Here is a 10,312-nt window from a genome sequence, read left to right as displayed (position 1 = left end):
CCCACGCAAAGCCCACCCTGTGCGCCTCTGTTTATCTTACCCTGCCGGCCTGCGCCCCAGGCTGCTGGCCCTCCCAGCTTGTTTGGCCCAGCTGCCCATTTACACAGAACCTACACAGGTGCCCTGTCAGCCTGCTGTATTAATAATGGGCCTAAGCTGCCCAAGAGGGAAGTGAGGGAGAGAAAGGGGAAAGGAGGCCTGGGAATGGGACCGAGATGCGTAGGCCAGGAGGGCCAATGGAGCGGAGTGTGAGAGGGGACTGATGGCCGGGGCTTGCCTCTTGTAAAGCGCCCAGGGCCATCGCCTGAAGCAATGTCCCAGCCTCCTCACAGATTCCTCTGTGGATGCCCAGCCCACGTGCCCGCACGTGTGAGTGTATCCAGGGCGGGCTGGGATGGCAGCTCCATGCAGGCCTTGCTCTCCTCCTGCGAAGCTCTGAGAGAGGCCTGCCGCCTCCCCAGCCCGTGCCAAGGTGCTCGCCGCGCAGCCAGCGCCCCTCGCAGCTACGTAAGCCGGGCTCCACCAAACCCCGGAGCGCACAAACTTGTCTGTGAGGCGATGATGCATTTTCCACCACACGCACGCAACAAAGGCACCGCAACCGGTTGGATCAGCTCAGCGGGTGTCGCCCACTCCCAGCCCAGTGTGCCAGTCGGCAGCCACAGCGACGGCACAGTTAGTTCGGTTGGCCCATCCGGCGGCGGAGGGGGAGATCTGCCTGGGACCACGGGGGGCGCTGGGCTCCGTCCGTCATCAGGAGAATGCTGCAGGGCACCCTGGGCTCCAGGCCGCTGGGCACCGTACGTCTCCGCCTTTTTTCTTTCTCTCTCTCTTGGCTCCCCCACTTCCTAAGGCTGCAGGATTTTCCAGCTCCAAGTCACTTGGATGCTGGGCTGCTGTGAGCCCCGTCTCCAAGGGAGTCTGCTCCTGTGCTTTGTGCTGGCTCCTGCGCTTCCCCTGGGGTGAGGTGGCCAGCTGGGGGGCGTGGGAGTCGGGGGTGCCACAGCCGGGGCAGGGACTTGAGGAGTGGGACTTGTGGTGGCCGTGTGCTGGCCTTGAGGCACTCGGGCCAGGCAGCGGATGCTTGGACCAGGCAGAAGAAAGGGTCAGAGCCCCACAGTGCTCCTGCTGTGGGTTTGCGAATGGCACAGAAGTGCCGGGGGTGGGGGAGAGGTGATAGCAGCTGACTCCCTAGGGCAAGGGCTAGTTGCACCTCCTGGGCCAGCGCCCAGGGATGCTTGTGGGGCTTTGACAGAGCAGGTCACAAGGGAGACAAGGCCCTGAGCGCCCAGTAACTTCCCAGCTCTGTGAAGGGCCAGTTGCTCCCCTCTCCGAGCATTGACTGTGCTGAGCCACCCCAGTGACTCTATCAGCCCTACTCGGGTGGGGGCTGCATAGCAAGGGCGGGGCCCGAGGTGGCTACCTCAGCTTGTGGGGCTGAGGGGACAGACCTCTCCGCTGGGAGCCACACGAGCTGGTTCCTGCACCTCAGCTGGGTACCCCTGGGCCTGTCACATCACTGCTCCCTGCCTCCGTTTCCACACTAGGCCTAGCGGTGCCGAGGCCAGAGCTCTGCTAGCTGTGCGGCCGCCACTGGGGGAAGAGGCAGGGCGGTGGGCAGAGATTGTGAAGCAGTTTGGGGGCTTCCCTGGCAGGAGCTGCAGGAGCCCTTTTGGCGCCTGGCTGCTCGTAGCTCGTGGCGGGTGCAGGTGACGCCTCCCCTCTGCACCCAACACCGCTGAGGAAAGGCGAAGCTGCAGTGGTCCCTGGCCGGAGTTCGAGCCGTGGGGCAGAAGTGGGGAGCACCAAGGGTGCAGCAGGTGGAGAAGGGAGGGAGAGGGAGTGTGGGCAAGTGAGCAAGCAGAAGGGGGACTAATGCGGGAGTCACTCTAGGCAGAGATGTGGCCAGACTGTTCTCCTGGCTCAGCACCGCTCAGTGGGGACAGTGGCCGGGCAGGCGGGGGCGGAGGGAGTGTGGGTTGGCTTTCAGTGCATCCCGGAGCTGTGCTCTGCCCCATGGTGGTGTGGGGGGGGGGTCATTCAGCTGTCCCTGACTAGACACTCTACCCACTCCCCAGCAGTTGCAGGCTCCTCCTCAGTGCAAAATGCCCTGCCTGGCAGCCCCACTGCACATACAGAGTCGGGCCCTCAGCCTCATGGAGGTCATAAGAATGGGTACGCGGGGTCAGAGCCATGGTCCGGCTAGCCCTGTCCTGTCTCCCGGTGCCAGGTGCTTCCAAGGGGGCAAACAGAACTGAGCAATTATCAAGTGCTCCATCCCCTGCCGTCCAGTCCCAGCCGCCGGCAGTCAGAGATTTAGGGGCATCTGGAGCAAAGTGTGGCATCCGTGACCATGCTGCTTAATCGTCAGTATAGACCTATCCTCTGTGAACATATCTCATTCTTTTGGAACCCCGTTCTACTTTTGGCTGTCACAACACCCATGGCAATCAGTTCTACGGGTCGTCTGTGCGTAGGATGAAGAAATACTCCCTTGACTTTGTTGTAAACCTGCTGCCTTTGAACTCATTGGGTGACCCCTGGTTCTTGTCTTATGTGAAGGGATAAATAATGCGTCTTTGTTCGCTTTCTCCACACCGGTCATGACTTTATAGACCTCTCACATATCCGTCCTTAGCCATCTCTTTTCTAAGCTAAACAGTCCCAGTCTCCTTAATCTCTCTTCATATGGAAGCTGTTCCAGACCCCTAATCATTATTTTTGTCCTTCTCTGTGTTGTTTCCAAGATCTTTTTGGAGGTGGGGTGACCAGAAACACACGCAGTGTTCAAGGTGTGAGTGTACCATGGATTGATACGGTGGCTTTTTCATACTTTTGTCTTACCATTCCCTTCCCTAACGGCTCCTAACATTTGGGTCGGTTTTTTTTCACTGCTGCGGCACATTGAGCAGACGTTTTCAGAGAACTATTCACAACGACTCCTGGATCATTCTTGAGTGACAACAGTGACTTTAGACCCCACCATTTTCTATGTGTCGTGGGGATTATGGTTTCTGTTGTGCATCGCTCTGCACTGATTAAGATTGAAAGTGATCTGCCATTTTCTTGCCCAGTCATGTGAATCTCCTTTGTAACTCTTCCTAGTCAGCTTTGGAATGAACTATCTCAGTAACTTTGTGTCTGCAAATTTTGCCACCTCACTGTTCACCCCTTTTTCAGATCACGTATGAATATGTCAAACAGCTCTAGCCCCAGGACAGATCCTGGGGGGACTCTGATATTTATCTCTCTCTACTATGAAAACGGACCATTTATTCCTACTCTTTCTTTCCTGTCTTTTAACCAGTTACTGATCCATGAAAGGACCTTCCCTCTTATCCCATGACTGAATTTGCTTAAGCACCTTTGGTGAGGGACCTTGACAAAGACTTTCTGAAAGTCCAAGTACACTAGAAACACTGGATCTTCCTTGTCCACATGTTTGTTGACACTCTCAAAGCATCCTAATAGATCGGTGAGGCGTGCCTCCCTTTCTAAAAGCCGTGTAGACTCTTCCTCAACAAATGTGTTCATCTCTGTGTCTGACAATTCTGTTCTTTACTCTAGTTTACAACCATTTGCTTGGTACTGAAGTTAGCTTTACCAACTTGCAATTGCAAGGATCCCCTCTGAACTTAAAAAATAAATGGTGCTACATTAGCAACCCTCCAGCCATCTGGAGCAGAAGCTGATTTAAGCATTAGGTCACTTACCACAGTAAGTAGTTCTGCAATTCCACAACTGAGTTCCTTCAGAACTCTTAGGTGAATGCCACATGGTTCTGGTGTCCTGATACTGTTTAATTTCTCAGTTTGTTCCAAAATCTGTTTTATTGTCACCTCAGTCTAGGACAGTTCCTCAGTTCAGTCTCCTCAGTTCAGTCTGCCCAACATCTGCAGTGAAGATGGATGCAAATAATTCATTTTGTTCCTCCTTAACGGCCTTATCACCTTGACTGTCCAGTGCCCCACCTGCCAATTTGGCAGCCTTCCTGCTTCTCATGTCCTTAAACTTGTCTTGCTCTTAGTATTTGTGTCTTTAGCTAGTTGCATTTCAAATTTGTTCTCAACCTGCCTTGTTATACCTTTACAGCTGCATTTTTCTGACATCTATTTTCCTCACTGCAATTTGACTTCCAATTTTCAAGGGTGCCTTTTTCAATCTAAGGACCTCTTTTACTCAGCTGTTTGATTCTGGTGCCATTTGGGGGAGAGGGCAGGTAATACACTTTGTTGCAGCCTCTTTTACGGTTTTTCAATGGTTTCCGTGCAGCTAGTCAGCATTTCACCCTGGTGATTGTTCCTTTAATGTCTGTGTAACTAGCCTCCTCATTTGTAGTACCGCCTCTTTTTGAAGTTAAATGCTATTTTGGGGTTCAGCCCCAGCTTTGGATCTGGCCCGTGGTCAGGTACCCGGGATGGGAGCCGATCTCCTCCAGGCCTGTGGCCTCTTCTGGGGTCCTCACCTCAGTACCAAGATCCCTACATTCTCCAAGGAGAAATTCTTCTCCAAGCATCAAGGATTCCAAGTATAAGGAGAGGCTGGGGTGAGTGCAGTAGCCTTTGATATATGGGAACTGGAGGTTAAATGAACAGAGGCTGGATGGAATCAAACACGTCCGCCCTGAGCCCAGGGCTTCAGGAGCTGGGTATGCAGCAGAGCAAGGCACAAGTGTCATGAGGGTTAGCTGAGGATGAGGGGAGTCAGGATAGCAATACCAGAGGTGCAGCAGGCAGAGCTGAGATGGGCTGACAGTGCTGTGGGCAGCAGTGGAATAGCAGGGGCTGCAGGCAGGGCTGAGATGGGCTGGCAGTGCTGGGGGCAGCAGTGGGATAGCAGGGGCGGCAGGCAGGTCTGAGATGGGCTGGCAGCGGTGGGGGCAGAAGTGGGATAGCAGGGGCGGCAGGCAGGTCTGAGATGGGCTGGCAGCGGTGGGGGTAGAAGTGGGATAGCAGGGGCGGCAGGCAGGTCTGAGATGGGCTGGCAGCGCTGGGGGCAGAAGTGGAATAGCAGGGGCAGCAGGCAGAGCTGAGATGGGCTGACAGTGCTGTGGGCAGCAGTGGAATAGCAGGGGCTGCAGGCAGGGCTGAGATGGGCTGGCAGTGCTGGGGGCAGCAGTGGGATAGCAGGGGCGGCAGGCAGGTCTGAGATGGGCTGGCAGCGGTGGGGGCAGAAGTGGGATAGCAGGGGCGGCAGGCAGGTCTGAGATGGGCTGGCAGCGGTGGGGACAGAAGTGGGATAGCAGGGGCGGCAGGCAGGTCTGAGATGGGCTGGCAGCGGTGGGGGCAGAAGTGGGATAGCAGGGGCGGCAGGCAGGTCTGAGATGGGCTGGCAGCGCTGGGGGCAGAAGTGGGATAGCAGGGGCTGCAGGCAGGTCTGAGATGGGCTGGCAGCGCTGGGGGCAGCAGTGGGATAGCAGGGGCGGCAGGCAGGTCTGAGATGGGCTGGCAGCGGTGGGGGCAGAAGTGGGATAGCAGGGGCGGCAGGCAGGGCTGAGGGGCTTGGCAGCACTTTCTTGTGGAAGTTTGCTTGGCACCTGTCCCATGACGCACTCTCATTTTCCCTGCGCTGCTTTCCCTGGTGCCGACCGTCCATCCCTTTTATGAGCTCTATCAATTCTCTGCAAATTGAAATGTACAATAAAGGGGACCGGTGTCGGGCAGGGACACTCGCGCGCTCTCCCCGGGCATGCCCGCTGCGTGCTCCATTTCCCCGGCCTGGGGGTGAGCTGTCCCCTGGAGGGCTGGCGAGAGGAGCTCCCTGGCTAACTACAGGGGCCCTCTGCTGAGAACATGGGCGCTGCAGGTGAGCCTGGCTCCGTCACAGGGTACGCACTCAGGCTGTGCACTCAGTCGTGGGGAGCTGTGCTCTAGCGAGGCAGCTGCAGCAGAGTGGTCTGTTTCGGGGCCGCCCTGGGCCTGGCGCCCTGCTGCCCATGCCGTGCTGAGTAGGGAGGAGCCTCATAGGAACTAGTTTCCCCTGGGGAGGAACCTGGGCTTGCTGGGGAGCTGCTGGGCGTCTCTCTGCAGCGCAGGGCCAGTGCAGGCTTGTGCTGGGCGGGCTGTTCCGCTCCATGGTCCTGCCCTGTCCCCAGGGGGAGCCCGGGATCCATGCACCAGCCCAGGCTCTGGGGGCCTGAGAGGATCTTGCAGACTGTGGGAGCAGCTTGCCTGGCCTGCTCCCCGCAGAGCCAGCCAGCCCCTCCTTAGCAGTGGGGAGACACAAGGGCCAGGGGAGCCACGGCAGGTCTCACCCTGACCCTGGAGTTTGGCCAATGAGCCAAGGGGCAACTTGGAGGCTGATGTGAGTAATTCCCAGCAACGAGCCCCGACAACACCTTGGGATTTGGCTCCTTCCCAAGCACCTGGTGGAGCTGGATCCAGGCAGGGAAGCTGGGGGCTGTTCAGATCCAGGGCCCCATTAGCACCCAGGTCTCCAGACACCCACACCCTGCCATGCCCCTTGCAGATACTTGTACCAATCCCCAGTGCCCAGCTTGAGAGACCCCCTCCTGCTGCTCTGGCTTCCTGAGTCCTTTGTCCCGTCGGGTCCCAGCTCAGGGACAAGTACCCACCCCTGGGCCAGGACACCCATCCCCTGAGAGCAGCCCCAGGAACCGGAATGTCAGTGGCAGGAGGAAACGTGCCACAGAGGTCAGTGGCTGGCACTGCTAACAAGGGCCAAGTGGAAGACCAGTGAGGACGACAGTGCAAGGTCTGCAGGCAGCCGGGGGAGAAGCGGGGGCTGTACGGTCCTGCTCTGTGCTTCCCTTCCCCCGCTGCCCCTGCTCCGCTCCCTTGCAGCCAGGACTGGCTGCCCCGGGTCCCCGCTGTACAACCAAGCTAAATTCTAGGGAGGAGCCAAGTGGGAGGGGCTGGGTGAGGCACCTTGGCCCTAGCACAGATTTTTGCAGCGTGATGGCATATTCCTCCCTGGGATCTGGACGGTGGAAGGGGTTGATGCAGGTACTATCCATCCCCTTCCCCCTCCTCAGGGCTGCACTCAGGACTCCCTTTGGGCAGCCATCTGCGCTGGGCCAGTTCTTGCCCTGGGGTAGTGTGTCCAGCAGGCCAAGAGCAGATGGACTTTCCTGAAGAGTCATGGGGAGTGGCACCAGTCAGGAGTCACACCAAACATGAGATTACCCTTAACTCTGCCCACCCCGCAGCCTCTGCTCCCCACCCCAGCACTCCAGTGTCCCCCGATGCCTGGGAAATGGGCCAGTGGCCTAGGTGATTCCTAACCCTGGTGCGGTTAGTTTGAGTTATTAACATTTGTTTAAAAGTCACACGTGTGTACAGAGGTGCTCTGCGCTTCCCTCGCACCCGCCTGGCCAGGCACTGGGGCTCTCAGGGCTTCCAAATGCCCAGCCATGGAGTCGCCAACATGGAGGTCCTCGGCTGTCTTCTGGGGTCTGTGACACCTGGGACCCGGGGTTCCCAGGCTCCGGTCCACTTGCCTTACATCTGGAAAACTACTGGCCCTGGAGCATGGAAGCCTTCGGTTTCTCCTTGGGCAGTTCCCATGGCAGGGCTGCCCCAGGACTGATTGAAAAGCACGTGCCTTTTGTCGATTGCAGCCAGAGTGGGTGCGAACAAAGGTAGTTTTGGGAGCCCTGAGCGCGCCAGATTGCAAAATACAAAGACTTCGGAATTTCTCCTTCAGACTGTTGAAATGGCCTGTGGACTGGAAATCCTGAGTGTCGGCCAGTCCGAGCCAGCACGTCCCTTAGTGAGCGAATGGCTGGAGGGACGTGCTGTGGGGCCTTTTTAGCGCCGCAGTTTGCAGGACAAGTGGGTTCTCGGGAGGGGTTTCGTGCCAGGGCATTTGGTGCGTTCCCTAGAGGCGTGCAGGGAACAAGCAGGAACAGAGGTGTGAAGAGGAGGGGCTGAGACACTGAGTGGCCTGCAGGTGGTGGGACTGAGCGCAGAGGATCTTAATGGGACTGTGGCTGTACGTAGCATCTCAGGATCGCAAAGCAGCTCGCAGGGGTGAGTTGGTGTCATGGGAGGTTGCTGAAGTCCCAGCTGGGGAAGGCAGCCGAAGCCCCGCCCCAAGCTCCACCCCTTCCCCCAAGACCATGGCCTTCAACAACCTCCCACTCACCAGCCAAGTCCTGTCCAACCCCAGCTGAGAGCCAAGGGCTGCCACGCGGTGCATCCCCAGCCTTCCCCCGCGTGACGCGTCCCCAGCCTTCCCCCGCGCGACGCGTCCCCAGCCTTCCCCCGCGCGACGCGTCCCCAGCCTTCCCCCACACGACGGATCCCCCGCGCGACGCGTCCCCAGCCTTCCCCCGCGCGACGCGTCCCCAGCCTTCCCCCGCGCGACGCGTCCCCAGCCTTCCCCCGCGCGGCTCGTCCCCAGCCTTCCCCCGCGCGACGCGTCCCCAGCCTTCCCCCGCGCGGCTCGTCCCCAGCCTTCCCCCGCGCGACGCGTCCCCAGCCTTCCCCCGCGCGGCTCGTCCCCAGCCTTCCCCCGCGCGACGCGTCCCCAGCCTTCCCCCGCGCGGCTCGTCCCCAGCCTTCCCCCGCGCGACGCGTCCCCAGCGTGACGCGTCCCCAGCCTTCCCCCGCGCAGCTCGTCCCCAGCCTTCCCCCGCGCGACGCGTCCCCAGCCTTCCCCCGCGCGACGCGTCCCCAGCCTTCCCCCGCGCGGCGCGGCGCGTCCCCAGCCTTGCCCCGCACGACGGATCCCCCGCGCGACGCGTCCCCAGCCTTTCCCCGCACGATGGATCCCCCGCGCGACGCGTCCCCAGCCTTGCCCCGCACGACGGATCCCCCGCGCGACGCGTCCCCAGCCTTCCCCCGCGCGGCTCGTCCCCAGCCTTCCCCCGCGCGACGCGTCCCCAGCCTTTCCCCGCACGGCGCGTCCCCACCCTTCCTCCCGCGCAACGGATCCCCAGCGCGACACGTCCCCAGCCTTCCCCCATGTAGCACGCCCCCAGCCTTCCCCCGTGTGACGTGTCCCCAGCCTTCTCCCATGCGGCGCATCCCCAGCCTTCCCCCGTGTGACGGATCCCCAGCCTTTCCCCACACGGCATGGCACCAGCTTTCCCCAGCTGTCTTCTTGGGCAGCTGGTCAGCTGGGCAGTTTTGGGAAGGCAGTGCCTTCCCTTGCCTCCATTACCCGCTGTCCCTGGTTGGTGTCGTTAGCCGAGCAGCACAGAGAGGTTATGATCTTGGTTCACGTATGTGTGTGCAGGCTGGAGGTGCACGCAGGTTTAAAACAACTCACCCAAAGTTTGTCACGGTGAGTCAGGGGCTGCCTAAGGAACAAAGCCCTGGTGTCCTGGCTTTCTGTGCCACGTGCTAGCCATCAGACCCCACTGCAGCAGAGGTGGAGCGGGAGCAGGGGTCTAGCAGCAGGCTGGGAGTTACTGTTTCAAGACAAAGGATGACAGGGTTCCTTGTAAACTCCTGTCACTAGTCACTGGCTTCAATTCCTGATGAAAAAGGGCTTGTGTCTGACACTTCTCTCTTCCCTTGAGCTCAGCTTTGCCTCCTACCACCATGGAGGTTCAACGTGCACTCGCTCCTTCCCCTGTCCTGTCCCTTGTGCCCTCCTCTGTGCTCTGTGTATTTTTGTTTTCTTCCTAGGAGCCGGCATGAGTTGCGCTTCCTCCTGCCCCAAAATAGGGTGGAGTCAAAGGGGCTCCCATAGCCCCCTTACCTCCTATACTTATTCTGTGGTTGGACACAATCTGGCCAGAAGGGCTTTGTCTGTCCAGCTTGCACTTGCTCTGCACGCAGAGCGCTGAGAGACAGTCGCATCAAACCTCCCGCCTAGTGAAAGAACCAGGGTGGGTCAGAGGATTGTTACAAGGGCACTAAGGTTCGTCGGCTTTTGGAGGATGACCCAGGCCAACAGCTCAGTTCCAAACTCTCCTGAACTGTGTAGTGGTGGGGAATTCAAAAGCTGGTTCTGGAGTTGGTAAACGGTACCTGATATACAAGGCTGAGTCTTCCTGAAGCTGAGTTCTTGAGATGTTCAGAATCCAAGTATAATTTTTATATGGTGGGAGCATCTCTCCAGTCTGATGGGTCTGGGCCCAGCAGTAGGTTCACATCAAAGCCCAGAGCACATCTTTAATACCTGAAACACCATCTCTATATAAACACATGGTACGTCCACATCTTGTATATTGTGAGCAGATGTTGTCGTCTCATCTCAAAAAAGATATATTGGCATTGGAAAAGGTTCAGAAAAGGGCAACAAAAATGATTAGGGGTTTGGAACAGGTGCCATATGAAGAGAGATTTAAAAGACTGGGAAATTTTCAGCTTAGAAAAGAGGAAACTAAGGGGGGATATGA

General features: G+C 58.4%; 1 protein-coding gene across 1 annotated transcript in view; it reads left to right on the top strand.

Moving 5' to 3' along the window:
- The first annotated feature begins 640 nt into the window (after positions 1-640).
- The window catches only part of PKP3 (plakophilin 3), a 43,410-nt gene continuing 33,738 nt past the window's right edge, over positions 641-10,312 (top strand). The window contains exon 1 of the mRNA XM_006131652.4: positions 641-800. Within this exon, the coding sequence (XP_006131714.3) occupies positions 762-800 (39 nt within the window). The 5' untranslated portion in view covers positions 641-761. The remainder of the gene's footprint in view (positions 801-10,312) is intronic.

This window comes from Pelodiscus sinensis, chromosome 4 (genome assembly GCF_049634645.1).
Source record: "Pelodiscus sinensis isolate JC-2024 chromosome 4, ASM4963464v1, whole genome shotgun sequence".
In the NCBI taxonomy this organism is placed as follows: domain Eukaryota; kingdom Metazoa; phylum Chordata; order Testudines; family Trionychidae; genus Pelodiscus; species Pelodiscus sinensis.
The sequence above is the reverse complement of the archived record's forward strand: the minus strand, read 5'-3'. Positions and strand labels throughout refer to the sequence as shown.